This window comes from Oncorhynchus kisutch, linkage group LG25 (genome assembly GCF_002021735.2).
Source record: "Oncorhynchus kisutch isolate 150728-3 linkage group LG25, Okis_V2, whole genome shotgun sequence".
NCBI lineage: Eukaryota > Metazoa > Chordata > Actinopteri > Salmoniformes > Salmonidae > Oncorhynchus > Oncorhynchus kisutch.
Genome location: NC_034198.2, coordinates 32795969 through 32815077, shown reverse-complemented (window position 1 = coordinate 32815077; position 19109 = coordinate 32795969). Strand labels below are relative to the sequence as shown.

The 19109-nt window shown below is 42.3% G+C and overlaps 2 protein-coding genes across 3 annotated transcripts; both read right to left on the bottom strand.

The window, feature by feature from the left end:
- Window positions 1–663: 663 nt before the first annotated feature.
- rab23 (RAB23, member RAS oncogene family) lies at window positions 664–15168 on the bottom strand. Of its 2 annotated transcripts, XM_031804602.1 has the most exons (8): window positions 14785–15112; window positions 11435–11676; window positions 8822–8907; window positions 7889–8045; window positions 7644–7726; window positions 7444–7536; window positions 6200–6375; window positions 664–5417 (listed from the first exon to the last, which is right to left on the bottom strand). In XM_031804602.1, the coding sequence occupies exons 2-7, from the start codon at window positions 11587–11589 to the stop codon at window positions 6242–6244; spliced, it is 708 nt and encodes a 235-aa protein (XP_031660462.1). In that variant the 5' UTR covers window positions 11590–11676; window positions 14785–15112; the 3' UTR covers window positions 664–5417; window positions 6200–6241. The 2 variants fall into 2 exon arrangements, with proteins under 2 accessions (XP_031660462.1, XP_020316717.1); XM_020461128.2 differs by having other exon boundaries at window positions 664–6375; window positions 14785–15168.
- Window positions 12035–14778, bottom strand: LOC116357436 (RNA-binding protein 12-like). The gene is made up of 2 exons (XM_031804603.1): window positions 14326–14778; window positions 12035–12828 (listed from the first exon to the last, which is right to left on the bottom strand). The coding sequence occupies exons 1-2, from the start codon at window positions 14329–14331 to the stop codon at window positions 12139–12141; spliced, it is 696 nt and encodes a 231-aa protein (XP_031660463.1). The 5' UTR covers window positions 14332–14778; the 3' UTR covers window positions 12035–12138.
- Window positions 15169–19109: the final 3941 nt, after the last annotated feature.

The following is a 19109-nucleotide window of genomic DNA, read 5'->3' as shown; positions in this document are numbered from 1 at the left end:
TCAAAGACCTGACCTGGCCCAGCACTGTGCGGTGTGACAAATTTTTGCTGGGTGCGTGTTTGTGTACTGAGGAACATGTAACTTGGTTCCAGAAGAAAGACACTATCAATTTATTTAGATTGGGAGTTTTCATCAAGGTAAGTGTTTCTTGGTGTAACATCATCCCCAGGCTATTGCAACCCCCCCCCCCCCCAGGCTGTTGCACACCCCCCCAGGCTATTGCACACCCCCCCAGGCTATTGCACACCCCCCCCAGGCTATTGCACACCCCCCCCCAGGCTATTGCACCCCCCCCCCCCCAGGCTATTGCACACACACACACACACACCCCAGGCTATTGCACACACACACACCCCAGGCTATTGCACACAAAGCAATAATCCTGGGATATCAACCAAAGTTGGCCTTAGTGGGAGTGACCATAGAACTCTACAGGAGTGACCTTAAGTAGTGACGATGACAAATACTTTACTCTGTAACACAGTCAAAAAGTCATAACGATGACTAAATTCTGCCCATTACCATGAACCCTTTATAAAGCATGACATACGGTTATAGATGCTTTGTAACACTTACCTTAATCAGCTGAATGTCATTGAAAGCGAGAAAGATTTACATAAAAATCTACTATCAGCTTTGAGTAAAGTGGAAATTACAATGAAGAAAACAATGAAAATAGATATTTTATTTATGCTATAGATCACCATCATCAAAACAGATTGTCAACAAAGGAGCAGGTGCAAGAATGTGTGGCACCTTGAGACACTTTATAACTGTTAAATCAAAGTAATACAAATGAACAAACTGAGATATACACCTACTATTAAGTGTTACATTTTGTCAAACTTTTGTGACACGAAGTTAAAGTCTGTAGCCTGGACCCAGGTATGTATGTGCCCTTGTCTACTCCATACTGACAAGCAATGTTTAGCATGACAATTCCAAGGAGTTGCAGGTTGACGTTTAGGGTTATGACGAGCTTCAATGCCATACAACACTCCTTCCATGGCCTCCAACTGCTCTTAAAACGCTAGTAAATCCAAATGCATGCTTTTCAACCGTTCGCTGCCCGTTCCCGCCCGACTGACTAGCATCACCACCCTGGACGTTCCAACCTAGAATATGCGGACAACTATAAATACCTAGGTGTCTAGCTAGACTGTAAACTCTCCTTCCAGACTTACATCTCCAATCCAAAAATCAAATTTAGAATTGGCTTTCTATTTTGCTACAAAGCCTCCTTCACTCACGTCGCCAAACTTACCCTGTAAAACTGACTATCCTACCGATCCTCGACTTCGGCGATGTCATCTACAAAATAGCTTCCAACACTCTACTCAGCAAACTGGATGCAGTCTATCACAGTGCCATCCATTTTGTTACCAAATCACCTTATGCCACCCACCTCTGTGACCTGTGTGCTCTAGTCGGCTGGCCCTCGCTACATATTCGTCACCAGACCCACTGGCTCCAGGTCATCTATAAGTCCATGCTAGGTAAATCTCCGCCTGATCTCAGTTCACAATAACAACACCCACCCATAGCGTTCCAGCAGGTATATGTCACTGATCATCCCCAAAACCAACACCTAATTTGGCCGCCTTTCCTTCCAGTTCTCTGCTGCCAGTGACAGGAACGAATTGCAAAAAAAATAAAAATGCTGAAGTTGGAGACTTTTATTTCCCTCACCAACTATCTGAGCAGTTAACCGATCGCTGCAGCAGTACATAGTCCATCTGTAAATAGCCCACCCAATCTACCTACCTCATCCCCACTGGTTTTGTTTTATTTACTTTTCTGCTCTTTTGCACATCAGTATCTCTACTTGCACATCATCTGCTCATTTATCACTCCAGTGTTAATCTGCTAAATTGTAATTATTTGCTCCTATGGCCTATTTATTGCCTACCTCCTCATGCCTTTTGCACACACTGTATATAGACTTTATATTTTCTACTGTGTCATTGACTTGTTTGTGTTATTGGCTTGTATATTATTTACTCCATGTGTAACTGTTGTTGTCTGTGTCACACTGCTTTGCTTTATCTTGGCCAGGTTGCAGTTGCAAATGGTTAAATAAAGGTGAAATATATATATTTTTTAAATGAATCTTGCCCTGGTTGTAATTTAAGATTAGGGTTAGCAGTGTGGTTGTTTAACATCATATTTTATGACTGTGCTAGCTAGTGACCACAGCATAGCTGCCTCCAGGTCAAGATTCATGACAATAAATGCCAACTCGCTAAGGAGTTTACAAGAAAGCAGAAACAGACTGGCACATCTGGGTACAAACATTAAAGTTGGTGGAAGCAGTATGCAATATTTCCAAAAGTCATCTGCTGAATGTAATAACATTGTAACAATAGAATGGATTACAGTGATTCTCACATCTGAGTGAAAGAGCACTTGGCCATAGATTTTCTAAGAATGGTAACTGACTGAATTATAAATTAGTTCATTGGTCATTATAAAACATTGTATTTTCAGAAGACAAACAAACCATAACACATGTTTACAAACAGCAATTGTTATAAAGGGATGGAGTGTGATTTACAATATTCACTGAGCAGGCATCTTTAAAACAAAATAGTTAGATGTTTAAGAATGAGGATGTAAACCTACATGGACAAAGCATTGTGGCATTTGACCGTGGTTCCACATTCCTTCACATGAAAAAATTAATAAAAATAAAATAAGGCAAGCATGCATCATTTACTGAAGACAGTACTTTTTTCATTTATTTTTAAATACAGTAGAATGTACTTAGAAACATGGGGGCCATTTTGATTTGTGAAGTGTTAATGGGTAACTAAAAGTTATGAAGAGGACAGTATAGAGACAATGAGACTTTCCTGTTTGTCTTACGGCAGGGTAGCCTAGTGGTTAGAGCGTTGGACTAGTAACCGGAAGGTTGCAAGTTCAAACCCCCGAGTTGACATGGTACAAATCTGTCGTTCTGCCCCTGAACAGGCAGTTAACCCACTGTTCCTAGGCCGTCATTGAAAATAAGAATTTGTTTTTAACTGATCTTGCCTAGTTAAATAAAGGTCAAATAAAATTACAGTGAAATGAGAGCAAAAATATATGTCTTGCCTCAGAAAAAGTCAACATCGGTTAGAGAGTGGTAACAGAACATTATCCAAGCATGATGACTAGGCGAGAAAATTAAGCCATTACAAAGCACTCCTCAGAGCATGATAGTAGTTCTGTTCATAACGTAAGGACACTCAAGACATTGAGATCTGTTTTCACTTTAAAATAAAAATCTGATATTTTAGTAAACAAGTGTTTATTTCTCCCGAAATTAACGTAACAAATATAAAATGTAACAAATATAAATTGACTCAAAAATGAGCACATTAAAGATGTTACCATTGATTGTACCACAGTAGAAACACAAAGCACATATTTAAATGCAGCAATATGTAAACAATTTCAATTGGTAGTACTCTATAAAAATTAGACCAAATAGTTGTCCAGTTACAATGACCAGTACAAACACCTGTGCATGAATTGTGTGCGCTAACCAGATAGAGGGATATTATTGATTTGTATGTTCTGTGTAGCAAAATCCTCTTCACCGGCTCATCCATCCTATAAGTCTACAACATTGTATAAGTTTGTGTCTCAAGTAGAGGGCCTATTGTGCAAATCTCAAATAGTATTTGGTCGTATAACAGCAAACTCTTCTCGTCGACTAATTCAATATTCTCAAAACTGAAAAATCCCTCCAATCTTTCTTTAAAATATGAAAATGTCTTACAACAATGAAATAAGCATTAGAAACTATTTGGCACTATGTTAACGAAGGTGTTAAGATTCATATAAAAATACATTTCAGAAAAGAATGAACAAATATGTCTGAATCTCGTAGGTTTCGATTGTTGGCTGGTGTTAAGGTGCAAGCATCAAACGCACATTAGTTGCGTCATGTAAAAACTGATGCACTAGCATTTTCTGAGCATTTTTCCTAACGCCAGGTTCGGCATTTTAACTGTCTAACATCAGTTGCTTGTGCTGAGGTGGGATGGGTGGCAAGATTTGAGGCGTGTCCTTAAAAACAATTTCATGCAGTGCTATAGGGAAGTTTGAAGACCAACAAAAAGCAGGTGGAGCGGCAGGTAGCCTAGTGGTTAAGAGTGTTGGGCCAGTAACTGAAAGGTTGCTGGTTTGAATCCCCGAGATGACTAGGTAAAATAAACTGTCGATGTCCCCTTGAGCAAGGCACTTAACCCTAATTGCTCCTGTAAGTCGCTCTGAATAAGAGCGTCTGCTAAATGACTAAAATGTAAAAATATCTTACCGCTCATGCAATGGCCATTAGCCAAAATTAGTATGAATGAAGCCATTTTAAATAGTCAGAGTGCTTTGAAATTAGGTTTTTGCCCTAATGCTTTTTAATTATTCACATACCGGCATTTAGCTTGTTCAAGTAGGCTATCCATCCCCATTTTCAAAGAACACCCCTCGTCTGATTACCAAAGCCACATTCCTCCAAACGATTCAGTCCTCCTATAATGACATAATGGTAGATTGTTGCAGGCTGATTCTCAAAACATAGGCAACGATACAATTGTCAGGAGCCTAGTATTTTCTATAGTCAATAGAATGTTGTGTGTAAAGACATTTAGACCACGTGTACACAATGCCATGGAACGAGAAGCCATGTATGATAAAGCTTCTGACCCGATCCTATTTAGAAACATTGTTTTTGGTTTAACACATAAAATAGCGTAAACACACAACTTGAAGCCACCACATATTTAGTCATGGAGCAGGTTCTGATTGGCCGGTGAGGGGCCAAACCTCAACATGTTTGTTCATCAAAACCCAGCTCTTTCGCACCACAGCCAGCTACTGCGCCAATAATTCCGATAGTGAAAATAACAAGAACATGACATCCCGAACCCATAACGCCACTGCCAGCATTAAAACTTACCATTGTGTTAGCCTTGTTAAAATAGAGCCCTTAGTCTTTATTCATGATATACACAGAGTGTACAAAACATTTTCATGACAGACGGACCAGGTGAAAGCTATGATCCTTTATTGATGCCACTTGTTAAATCCACTTCAAATCAGTGTAGATGAAGGGGAGGAGACAGGTTAAAGGAGGATTTTTAAGCCTTGAGACATGGATTGTGTATGTGTGCCATCCAGAAGGTGAATGAGCAAGACACAAAAATATTTAAGTACCTTTGATAGGGCACCGGTTTGAGTGTGTCAAGAACTGCAATGCTGCTGGGTTTTTCATGCTCAACAGTTTCCTGTGTTTAATCAAGAATGGTCCACCATCCAAAGGACATTCAGGCAACTTGACACAACTGTGGGAAACACTGGAGTCAACATGGGCCAGAATCCCTGTGGAATGCTTTGGACACCTTGTAGAGTCCATGCCCCGACAAATTAACCACTTTCTGAGGGCAAAAGGCAGAGAAACTTAATATTAGGAAGGTGTTCCTAATGTTTTGTACACTCAGCATATTGAACCATATTCCATTAATATTTTAGAACAAATATGGTAGAAAGTAATCTGTATATTTCTTACAATACAAACAGATTCAAGTGCACAAATGGCAATCTATTTAAAAAAAAATCACAATATGAACATAGAAATACACCTTGTTAGTGAACTAGAATGTAACCCTTCCCTGCACCATGTTGAAGGGTGTAAATGGGAGAACCCTGTCATGCCCAACTACTATTTCTCAAAAGATCTGCTTCAAGCATTACATTCATGCTACAACAGTCTGTGTTGGATTGTAGTACCCATTACAGCCACCAGAACGACTATTGTTACTGTCGCTTTATATTTCATACATCTATCCATGAGAAACAAAAGGCTGCACTTGATCTGTAAAGATGCTCAAAGGCATGGTATTCACAATACTCAGGTGCATATTAGATTTACAGATGTCGGATCTTCATTTGACCAATATTGTCAGAGCAAAAATAATCCTGCAGCAACAGGATTTGAACTTTTAGTGTTGCTTGTTCTGTGGTTAGACTATTTGCTGGCCAAAATTAGGCTACATGAAGTGCAATACTGTTAATATGTTATACGTGCAGATTTTTTTGTGAATTTATGTCCATCATGAAGGTCATTTGCAGTGAAATTCTCAGCAACAAAAGAGGGGGTCAAATTAAGACCTACACCTAGGTTATGCTCAAATGTAAATATATAGACTCTTACACTCACACGGCAGTCAAATCGTACATTATTGTAGGGAATGCATTGATTCTAAAGAAGGCTGCAGCTACCAAAGGGGTTTTTGCTTTTCTTTGTCCTCTGTTTGTTGGGTCGCAAGCTGATGACTTCTCGGCCGTTGCTGGAGTTTTGACTAGATAAGTTACTACTTGTGGTGTTGAAAACTCCTGTTAGGGTAGAGATGTTAAGATGTGTTACAACGTTAATGACTCAATGCTGATACAAAAGAAAGTTATCAGAGCACTCTTATGAAATCCCTTGGACTTCTATGCACGTGTCCTGAAATCTAAGAAAAATGAGAATTATAATGAATACCGCTTTGATGTCATTCAAGCAAACCACACACCCGTGAGTCCAAATATGCACTTCACATTTCTATATAAAACACATAGTCTTTACTGATGACAGACATTTAGGCCTTCATGTTGAAGCCAACTACAACAATTTGGACTGCAAACACGCCAAACATATTTAGCAAAACTGGATGCATTCTAATTTTGCTATTATTCGTTACCGTATGCTATTTAATGCATGGTATCAATCCACAACAGACTAGGATGGGAATATTCTGTGCCTTCCAGCCGAATTGGAGTTGATAATGCAAAGACAGTCAATAGCTTACACAACTTCGTGCACTATTAAGCCATGTAGAACGCCGATTGGCCAGCGAGTGGTCAAGCCCGCGTCACACCATGTAGAACGCCGATTGGCCAGTGAGTGGTCAAGCCCGCGTCGAACCATGTAGAACGCCGATTGGACAGTGAGTGGTCAAGCCGGCGTCACACCATGTAGAACGCCGATTGGCCAGTGAGTGGTCAAGCCCGCGTCACACCATGTAGAACGCCGATTGGCCAGGGAGTGGTCAAGCCCGCGTCACACCTAGAACTTATTTATTCATCAAAACATGGCCCTTTCGCACCACCGTCAGCTATAGCGCTCATGATTCCCGCTGGGAAAATAGAATAAATATTTCTGACACACCCACAACTCGAAAATGCTGCGAGAAGACTTTGTTGTATGAACCTCAAATGTTGCATGAATGTTGTTGTCATGTTACCAAATGTAATTGACAAATGAGAAATGTATAGTGAAGATAAAATGGGGAGGATCATAAATGCAAACCATCTTTGCAGAGCTTGCAGTACAAGACAAATATCTCTGTGGCACTGTACAATCCAGTCCCAAAGGTCTGTACTAACTGGAGACGTGACTGACATGGTTATCAGGATGCTTACCAATTTTATTGCTAGTTGTATGGACTACCTCAGGCTCTTCTGCTGTTTGTCGCTTCAGTCGCTGCAGATACTTATCTGCTAGGTATTTAAAAACTGAAAAGAAGAATTTTTATTTTTTAATTTTTTTTTATCATTCCCATTACATTCTTCCCAACATAAGTTCTTTAACTGGTCATTTGTACACGTTTTCATTGACTCACCTTCATTGACATTGAGGTCCTCCTTTACAGAGGTTCGGTAAAACCTTAACTTGAGCTTCTTGGCCAGACCTTCTGCCTCCTCACTACAGTACCAGGAGAAAAAGAGCCAGGGTTACTGATCCATTCTGCCATGCTTGATAATGTCTCATGTTTGTTATCCTAGCCATGCATCTAGAAATGATTATTCATCAATATATCATAACAGACCAAGTTCAAGAAGGAAAATGAGTCTATAGAAGTTTTACTTTTTGATCACTGTGTCATCCAGAAGGTCAATCTTGTTCTGCACCAGGACAGTGGGGATGTCTCCCACCTCTATCTCCACCTTCTCCCACCAGCTGCCGATGGCCTCAAACGATTCCCTGTCGGTGGTGGAGAAGACCAGTACACACGCCTGGGCACCTGGAACACATAAAGCGTGACTCAGTAAAATGTATAGAGCCATGTCATTGTGGAATGCTCTGCCACCAGAGGTTACTCAGACAAAAAATGTGAGTTTAGCCTTTTTTTGTTTGTTACTGATTACAAAAAACATCTTGTATCACAGCGCCTCTTCTCTTCTAAAGCTCTAAATTAACTGTACCGTATATCATTAATTATAGGAAGTGTGCAAATATTTTTGATGTCTTGACAAGAACATAAGATAATATTAAATACAAATAAAATAAGAATGATCTATTGTCAACAACCGTTCTGTACTCTGTCATTTAGGCCATTTTATGTTTTGTGTGGACCCCAGAAAGAGTAGCTGCTGCATGTGGAACAGCTAATGGGTATCAAATAAACCTAAACATACACAGGCCAGCTGTCAGCACAATGCTAAGAAATGCTGGATCCTCACAGCCCTCACAGTTATTTTAGTGTACATAAGCTTTCAAATCAAATAACTGATTTTGTAATGTGTTTTTTAAAAACATTTGTATTGTTCAAATTCCATAACACCCCAGTTTTGTATTTCATGTGTTAGGAGAGGGTGTAGCTGCCTGGGCCATACAATAACAGAAATACAATATGGACATAATGCTAGTTGAATTGTTCCCTGTGAGGTCATCTTGGTGTAGTTCCACAGCTGAATCCATACTGAAAAAAATAAAAATAAAGTTGAAGTGAGAGGCTGTCTTCTCTGGCAGACCCAGTGGAGGAGGATCATGTCCTTCCCAGGGAGGGAGGAGTCTTACCGCGGTAGTAGGCCTTGGTGATGGCGTCAAACTCTTCCTGCCCTGCCGTGTCCCACAACATCAATCTCACATCTTCATCATTCACTCTGGGGGAAAAAAATACAAATTCAATACTTGGTATTGTGAGTTTCTCAATGTATAGACAGAGCGGTATCAAATGTATACATTTCTACTTGGCTATCATATCAAACTATCCACTCAACAGTTCTGCGCTATACGTTACAGGAGCGATAGTCTTTTGAGAGTCAAATATCCTCCACACCTTTACTGTTTTATAAAAATAATGCTTCAAGCCTTCAGTGAGCGCACCTTCATCTGACAATACTGCCTGTTTTATTCAATGCAGTTAGAGTGTCAATGTTTTCAGTGTTTCTCTGGTATTTCCTGAGAGTATCCATGCTTCCTTGTACATTTTGGCACTCGAGGTAGCCTAGTGGTTAAAGCGTTGGGCCAGTAACCGAAATGTTGCAGGACAGAACCGGAGCTGACAAGGTAAAAATCTGTCGTTCTGCCACTGAACAAGGCAGTTAACCCACTGTTCCCCAGTAGGCCATCATTGTAAATAAGAATTTGTTCTTAACTGACTTGCCCAGTTAAATAAAAGGTTAAATAAAAAAATATTAATGTTTGTGACCGAAGCCATTGTCACACCATATTAATAAACAACTATCTGAATGAAATACCTGACACTTTACATTGGAGTTATGGGTTGGCTTCACATCTGTTAAGCATAAAAACAAGGAAAAGAGTGGAGAAAGGAAAGTTTGTGGTTTTGGGAAGCAGTTTTTTTAACCTTAGGTCAAAACCTTACGGACTCTCTTGGGCCAGAATGTAGTTAACTAACAGTTTGAGTTGACAGATGCCAGGGATCTCTTCTAAAATAACATGTTAAGAGAATAAAGAGATGGTCTGTGCAGCCAAAAAGCATTTATTTTGATTTCAATGGTCACTTAGGACACAGTACGGTCCCTGAGATCTCTGGGTATGGCTCCTATTGAATGTACCTCGTCAGATTGTACTGTATATCTGTAAGAGTATTGTGTAATTTTATGCATCTTAATATACATACTGTATGTATATTCCAGATGTGCACGGTTATTCAAATATCTTAACGGATGTTAGCATTTTAACACTTGTGTGATTATTCATTTTAGCGACAAACAAAAAGTATAGGTCTACTTTAACACTGAAAAGGCTTTTTCAAAATTCAATTAAAATATCCATGTGACATTGTTAAATACAAGGCCATTTCAAATGATTAATTTAATAAAACAAACTTGTCAATGTGGTTGTAATGCCGCGCGCCCCATAAGAGAAACAGTAGCCGACCGGTAGCCTTCACGTGTGTAGCTTGTTTTTGTTGGGAACCGAGTGGCACAGTGGTGTAAGGCACTGCCTCACAGTGCTAGAGGCGTCACTACAGACCCGTATTCGATCCAGGGCTGTGTCACAACCAGCCGTAATCGGGAGTCCCATATGGCCCAGCGCCGTCAGGGTTAGGGGAGGGTTTGGCTGTCATTGTAAATAAGAATTTGTTCTTAACTGACTTGCCTAGTTAAAAAGGTTAAATAAAAAATTAAATGTTGGCCAATCAAAACAGCAAAGAGGCTCAATGTGTAGCAGGTGTAGTGAGACTTCACTAATGCAGCACAAGATGGAATAAAGTTACGGAATTAAAAGTTAGCTAAATTAGAAGGAGTAGGCTACAATGATCAACCAACAGGTAGGCTGTTTTATCTGAATAGGGTTGGGAAGAAAGTGCTGAATGTAGCCTTCATTAGCCTAGCTAGCTTCTCTAGGCCAGGGGTTCTCAAACATAGCATAGCAGGAGTTTTACGATGACTTGGGCAGTGCATGGGGACGTGGCAATACTGCAGGCCACTGCACAAGTAAAACAACTTGCATGCAATTTTATATATCTCACTTGAGTTGAGTTGTGTACTGATTAATTTGCTATCACAAAAAGGAGTCCCTAGCCCTAAAACATTTGAGAACCACTGCTCTATGCTGCTCCAGTCAAGACAGGAACTGTTATATGCGATGATAAATGACATTCTGTCCACTACAAGTTAGCTCATCTTGGCTGTAGATGAGTTGCCTTGGCTAGTGGCTACTGCATCTCTCTATCCCTTGGGGCAGCAGGTATCCTGGTGGGTAGGAGCATTGGGTCAGTAACCGAAAGCTTGCTGGATCGAATCCCTGACAAGGTAAAAATGGGTCTTTCTGCCCGACAAGGCAGTTAACCCACTGTTACCTGGGCGCTGATGATGTGGATGTTGATTAAGGCAGCCACCCGCACGCACCTCTCTGTTTGAGGGGTTAAATGCGATAGATACATTTCAATTGAATGTCTTCAGTTGACTAGGTATCCCCTTTTCCCCTCCGTCTGCTCGCTCCCATCTCACACACGGTTCCCTCCGCAGCTGCAGCAATAGAGAGCCAGCCTCTCCCACGCACAGCAGTGCTCAGGTTCAAATGTAAGTTTCAAAACCCACATTAATTTTTGTCAGATATTTGAAATACATGATACTATTCAAATAGTAGACTTATTTCAAACAACCATCCCTAATGTAAAATATGCATAAACACACTAACAATGGAAAATGTCCTTACAGTAGCTGTCTCTCCAGGAAGTCCACACCGATGGTCTTCTTGTAGTCCTTGGTGAAGATGCCCTTGCAGTAGCGCTGGATCATGCTGGACTTCCCCACCGCACCGTTGCCCACCACCACCACCTTGATGGCCACTTCCATGTCCTCCTCCAACATGGCTACGTGTTGCTGGGCTTTCCTCACACTTCCAGGCAGTCTGGTGTTGCTTTAGGAGGGCTGTCACTGGATCACTTAAAACACCTCCTGATAGAGACAACACAAACTGATGTTTTACACATTGATGAACACGACTTAAGGTCTGAATATTGTTATTTTCCTCTGCACAAAACCCTTGTCGTTCTGCTGTTCAAACAGCCAAGTCACCAACTGACGAGCCCAGCCCACATAAAAACATCCCTCTGTTTGTTCAGCAATATAATGTCTTATGTTTCGATGTGGAGAACACTTTCTACCTCACTGCTCCTCAGTCTACCCATAAAACCCTCACTAGCTGGCCCTCTGTTTTACAGCAGAGTGTAAACATTAGCCAGTGCATCCTGGCTGCAGCCATCTGAGGTAATGTCAGCTGTTGGTTTCCTCGTTCTTACATGCTTACAGTCAGCTACACGTAGGTCTGCTCCCACACACTTTTCTACCATTAGGTAGCAGTCTGGGCCTGCCTGCCTGGGTCTGGCTAGAAGAGGGTGTAGCTGACGTGGCATGCATTTAAGAGAGGAGAGGATGCAGATGCCCTGGCTGGGAGAGGGTGCAGATGCCCGGCCCTGGCTGGGAGAGGGTGCAGATGCCCGGCCCTGGCTGGGAGAGGGTGCAGATGCCCGGCCCTGGCTGGGAGAGGGTGCAGATGCCCGGCCCTGGCTGGGAGAGGGTGCAGATGCCCGGCCCTGGCTGGGAGAGGTTGCAGATGCCCGGCCCTGGCTGGGAGAGGTTGCAGATGCCCGGCCCTGGCTGGGAGAGGTTGCAGATGCCCGGCCCTGGCTGGGAGAGGTTGCAGATGCCCGGCCCTGGCTGGGAGAGGGTGCAGATGCCCGGCCCTGGCTGGGAGAGGGTGCAGATGCCCGGCCCTGGCTGGGAGAGGGTGCAGATGCCCGGCCCTGGCTGGGAGAGGGTGCAGATGCCCGGCCCTGGCTGGGAGAGGGTGCAGATGCCCGGCCCTGGCTGGGAGAGGGTGCAGATGCCCGGCCCTGGCTGGGAGAGGGTGCAGATGCCCGGCCCTGGCTGGGAGAGGGTGCAGATGCCCGGCCCTGGCTGGGAGAGGGTGCAGATGCCCGGCCCTGGCTGGGAGAGGGTGCAGATGCCCGGCCCTGGCTGGGAGAGGGTGCAGATGCCCGGCCCTGGCTGGGAGAGGGTGCAGATGCCCGGCCCTGGCTGGGAGAGGGTGCAGATGCCCGGCCCTCGCTAGGAGAGGCAGTAACTGGTTAGGAGAGGGTGTAGCTGACGTGGCAGGGATTCAGTCATGTTCCAGATGACTATGTTTTATGGGAACTGACATCAAATATCCCAGATACTTTGGATATGAGCAGGGAAACATCCCCACTATGACACCCATGACAGATTCAGCCTAAACCTCTTGCCTGGTAATGTGACTGATAATATCACATTGGCCTAAAAGTATCAGCTTGGTAGCAAAAGAACACTAAAGACTAGCACTATGGGCCTATCGCTAACGTAGCTACGAAAACAGAACATTGACAATGTTAAAAGCTCTGGTTTGACTTAACAGACTATGCAAGGAAAGTGTTGTGGGTCCGTCTAGGGTTCCACTGACTGCAAACAAAGAGAAGGTAGGCCTTTTCCTGAGTTTAAACTCTCATAGAGATGTTTGTTAACCAACATCATCTGGTCCTATTCGTAAAGTGGATGATCCAAGCCTCACTGTAAACAGGCTGGCTTCGCAACCACAACGAAAGCTACCTTGATGCCTGCTAACCAAACCATGTCCCATTATCCAGACTGTCAGCAAATTGCCAAGTTGTCAACACACAACACAGACTAACCGAACATCATGGAAGATTCTAGGTAGACGAGGCTACTAGGCGACTGGAAAGACCACAGATTGAGTTACAAAGTAGAGCCTCTCCCACAACGTCTCACCAAAGGGAACTGAACACAGAGCCCGCTGTATGCAAGGACACACCAGCTTCATGTACCATTCACTCGGATTTGACCCAGGCTGTTGAAATGGCATGCACTTACAGGAATGTAGTCCAAACTGCAGCTGACACAGCAAAGCTTGGCAGAACTGGATGTTCCACTGTATACAAACATATTTCCTTGGCTACATTGACTCTTCAAATACAATCTGCATCAACAAATTTAGCTTAAAATAAGACATTTGTCTTAGAGGAACGTGCTGTTATGTCTAGGCTACATAGATTATCAGGCTAGTCACTTTAAAGGAACAAACGGGTAAGCAGGCATACACATCCACAGTGCTTGTGTAAACACTCCACTAGATCACAACATGACTTCAAACATCAATATACCTATTATTAACGTCTTCATTAAAAACGGCTAGGTACTACGGCTTACTTTAAATCAGTAAATTGGAAGACAGTTAATTGACAAATTGCCAGAACATGATTTACTACTGATTTACAATTTTAAAAATGGCACTACTTGACATCACCAGGGAATGCTTCATGCAGTGAGCCGAGGTCACATAGAAAATGTGCCTTTCCAAATAGTGCTTGAAAAAGTGTTTTGAAATCCACGAAATAAGATAGATTCATGCAAGTTAATGATTATAAACTAGCTAGCTAATCATGTTATTTGTTCCGAAGCTGTCCAACGCTTGATACAAAGTCTCACTCACGAGGATCACTGAAACAAATAATAACATTTACAACAATTGTATAATTTCGAGTGATACACTCGTAACATTGTTTCTCTTACCGGCATCCAGTTACATGACCGCAGCTGCAACAGGCAACAAACAGCACGAGACGAAAACAAAATACAATTGCTGCGCAATGAAAGAGAATAGGTCCTGTGTTTTTTTTTAACGGACCAAATTAAATATAACAAGCTATAATAAACTGTAACGTAGTAACAACAATCAACTCGTTTCACCTATTTGTAAAGCTAACTTAGCGAGCTAGCCATGTAAGTTAACGTTAGCTAGCAAACGAACGGTGGATTGTCCGGTCTCCACGTTCAGCTAATGTTAGCTAGTACGTCTCCTAGCTGGGCTTGCTAGCATTTAACTCGTTTATATCATAAATCACAACAAGAGGAGACGCATATCCACGCATTTCATCAATGTAACAAGTCGTCTAATCATATTTCACAAAGCGACGACTTGAATTCAATAAATTGTTGTTGCCTTGCTAGCTCTATTGGCTTGGCTCTCACCCACAACTGCAGTCCGGTTGCTTTAAACGCTTTTGGTTTCTGATAGCAGATGCGCAGTTCACTGCAACTCGCTGGGTCAGTTTATGAACTACAGCTCCTGTAAAATAAATTAATCTAAACTAATCTAGAGTCTGTGTGTGGCCAGGTTGTATCGTGACCATCAGGGCCAGTGCTCGACTTTCTGCCGCCTTAGGCGAGACAAAAATCTGCCACCCCAAAAAAAGTTCTAAGCTAAAAGTCGGAGGAAGAGAACATAATAAACTCAGCGACAAAATAAACGTCCCTTTTTCAAGACCCTGTCTTTCAAAGATCATTTGTAAAAATCCAAATAATTTCACAGATCTTCATTGTAAAGGGTATAAACACTGTTTCCCATGCTTGTTCAATTATCCATAAACAATTACTGAACATGCACCTGTGGAAAGGTAACAGCTTACAGATGGTAGGCAATTAAGGTCACAGTTATGAAAACTTAGGACACTAAAGAGGCCTTTCCATTGCTTCTGAAAAACACCAAAAGAAAGATGCCCAGGGTCCCTGCTCATCTGCCTGAACATGCCTTGGGCATGCTGCAAGAAGGCATGAGGACTGCAGATGTGGCCAGGGCAATACATTGCAATGTCTGTACTGTGAGACGCCTAAGACAGGCTACAGGGAGACAGGACAGACAGCTGATAGTCCTCGCAGTGGCAGACCAAGTGTAACAACACCTGCACAGGATCGGTACATCCGAACATCACACCTGAGGAACAGGTACAGGATGGCAACAACAACTGCCCGAGTTACACCAGGAATGCACAATCCATCCATCAGTGCTCAGACTGTCTGCAATAGGCTGAGAGAGGCTGGACTGAGGGCTTGTAGGCCTGTTGTAAGGCAGGTCCTCACCAGACATCACCGGCAACAACGTCGCCTATGGGCACAAACCCACCATCGCTGGACCAGACAGGACTGGCAAAAAGTGCTCTGGTTTTGTCTAACCAGGGGTGATTGTCGAATTCGTGTTTATCGTCGAAGGAATGAGCGTTACACTGAGGCCTGTACTCTGGAGCGGGATCGATTTGGAGGTGGAGGGTCCGTCATGGTCTGGGGCGGTGTGTCACAGCATCATCGGACTGAGCTTGTTGTCATTGCAGGCAATCTCAATGCTGTGCGTTACAGTGAAGACATCCTCCTCCCCTTCCTGCAGGCTCATCCTGACATGACCCTCCAGCATGACAATGCCACCAGCCATACTGCTCGTTCTGTGTGTGACTTCATGCAATACATGAATGTCAGTGTTCTGCCATGGCCAGCGAAGATCGCGGATCTCACTCCCATTGAGCATGTCTGGGACCTGTTGGATCAAAGGGTGAGGGCTAGGGCCATACCCACAGAAATATCTAGGAACTTGCAGGTGCCTTGGTGGAAGAGTGGTGTAACATCGCACAGCAAAGAACTGGCAAATCTGGTGCAGTCCATGAGGAGATGCACTGTAATGCTTAATGCAGCTGGTGGCCACACCAGATACTGACTGTTACTTTTGATTTTGAGCCCCCCAACTTTGTTCAGGGACACATTATTCAATTTCTGTTAGTTACATGTCTGTAGAACTTGTTCAGTTTACGTCTCAGTTGTCGAATCTTGTTATGTTCAGACAAATATTTATACATTTTAAGTTTGCTGAAAATAAACGCAGTTGACAGTGAGAGAATGCTTATTTTTGCTGAGCCCAATTAATAGGCCTATGCAACAAATTAAACACAATTTTTGGCTAAATAATCAGTTCAATGTCAATAACATAGCCTAATATTTCCAAACTAATTACATTGATAAAATCACCAATGCCCTGGAAGTTCTGCCGCTCTAGGGGAGACAAAAATAATTACATCTCAGACATCCTTATGAATCTAAGCATGGCACTTTCAAAAGTTACCTTCCACCCAGACAGACGTTCTACTGATGCAGAAAACTGTAAGCTTCAACTGCTGGCTACTCGTCCATTGTATAACCCACAAACAGAGGTGCTTCCCTAAAAGCTGCCTGGGTTTAAACAAACATCTTCTCTTTTCAGAAAGAGAAACGCTGAATTAGCAAAGCAAAAACATTTTTTTTATCTCCTCGAATATTATAGGCTGCAGTTTAGCTTTAGATTGTCATAGAGAGGAATCAATATATCCCCATATGCATCGGATTTTTAGACCTTGTTTCTACCATAAGGCAGTGTTAAGCATTGTTATAGAACTCTTGATATAATCTGGACATGTTTTATGTATTTATTTAAAAATATAAAGCAAACAATAGATATCCTTTTTGCCCTCTTCTTTAACAATGGGTACGTGATACCCTCACTCAATTTGAGCCCTGGTTTAAGTCAAACACACCAAGCCCTTCCCAGACACGGAGGTATTTAATCAGTGCATGTGACGGTATCAGAGTATTTGGCTATATCGACATCTATGGATAGGATAATTGTGTTGTGTCAAACAGGTGGGTTTAACACTTATTTTTTTGAAGTTTAAGAAATAAGCCCCAATTACATTTAACACCTGCATCGGAGAATTACCATGTTGCTATCACTATGCAACCTACTACCTATAGCAGGAAAACCAGTTTCTTATTAATAATGTCCCACCTGTTATCACACATGGCACGAGCCCATAATTGTTACAATTACAATACAAATAACACTTTTGTATAACATATTTAATATATATTTTAATATTTCTGTAGAACTGTAAAACAGAGTAAGTTAAATTGAGCTTTGGTAACAACTGCTTTCATGAATGCATGGCGGGCCTCGTTTCGCTGGAGCAGTGTAAAATAAGCTTTATGTCAATGACCCAGCCTTAACGAATTTCGTTTATTTACATATCGAATTTGGTTGTCCATGGTCCATCATCAGTTGCAACAATTTATTTACTTTGTCTCCACCTAGAGTTGCCTCTTTCCTCTACTGTGCTGCTGCATTGCAGTCAGCAATGTTTTCTCTCGGGAGCTATCCATGGCCCTGACATCAAATCATCTGTTTGCTTGAACACCAGCCTGATCTCCAGCTCCTTCCACCTCTGGAAACCATCTAGGTGGTCATGCGACTTATCATGCGAGCTGAGGAGATGGCACAGATTCTTCCAGTCCCTGGTTACATCCCTGACCAGCACAGATCTACACTCGTGTGAAAAAAGTTTGCAGCAAAAACAGAAGGCTACATCGTTTTGCATGGAATAGACAAGCCTTGGTCTCTTCACTCTCTCTCCGTTTGCCATCCTCCTATTGTTTATTTATTTATTTATTTTACCTTTATTTAACCAGGTAGGCAAGTTGAGAACAGGTTCTCATTTACAATTGCGACCTGGCCAAGATAAAGCATAGCAGTTCGACAGATAAAACGACACAGAGTTACACATGGAGTAAAAACAAACATACAGTCAATAATGCAGTATAAACAAGTCTATATACAATGTGAGCAAATGAGGTGAGGAGGGAGGTAAAGGCAAAAAAGGCCACGATGGCAAAGTAAATACAATATAGCAAGTAAAATACTGGAATGGTAGTTTTGCAATGGAAGAATGTGCAAAGTAGAAATAAAAAATAATGGGGTGCAAAGGAGCAAAATAAATAAATAAATTAACATTAAATACAGTTGGGAAAGAGGTAGTTGTTTGGGCTAAATTATAGGTGGGCTATGTACAGGTGCAGTAATCTGTGAGCTGCTCTGACAGTTGGTGCTTAAAGCTAGTGAGGGAGATAAGTGTTTCCAGTTTCAGAGATTTTCGTAGTTCGTTCCAGTCATTGGCAGCAGAGAACTGGAAGGAGAGTCGGCCAAAGAAAGAATTGGTTTTGGGGGTGACTAGAGAGATATACCTGCTGGAGCATGTGCTACAGGTGGGAGATGCTATGGTGACCAGCGAGCTGAGATAAGGGGGGACTTTACCTAGCAGGGTCTTGTAGATGACATGGAGCCAGTGGGTTTGGCGACGAGTATGAAGCGAGGGCCAGCCAACGAGAGCGTACAGGTCGCAATGGTGGGTAGTATATGGGGCTTTGGTGATAAAACGGATTGCACTGTGATAGACTGCATCCAATTTGTTGAGTAGGGTATTGGAGGCTATTTTGTAAATGACATCGCCAAAGTCGAGGATTGGTAGGATGGTCAGTTTTACAAGGGTATGTTTGGCAGCATGAGTGAAGGATGCTTTGTTGCGAAATAGGAAGCCAATTCTAGATTTAACTTTGGATTGGAGATGTTTGATATGGGTCTGGAAGGAGAGTTTACAGTCTAACCAGACACCTAAGTATTTGTAGTTGTCCATGTATTCTAAGTCAGAGCCGTCCAGAGTAGTGAT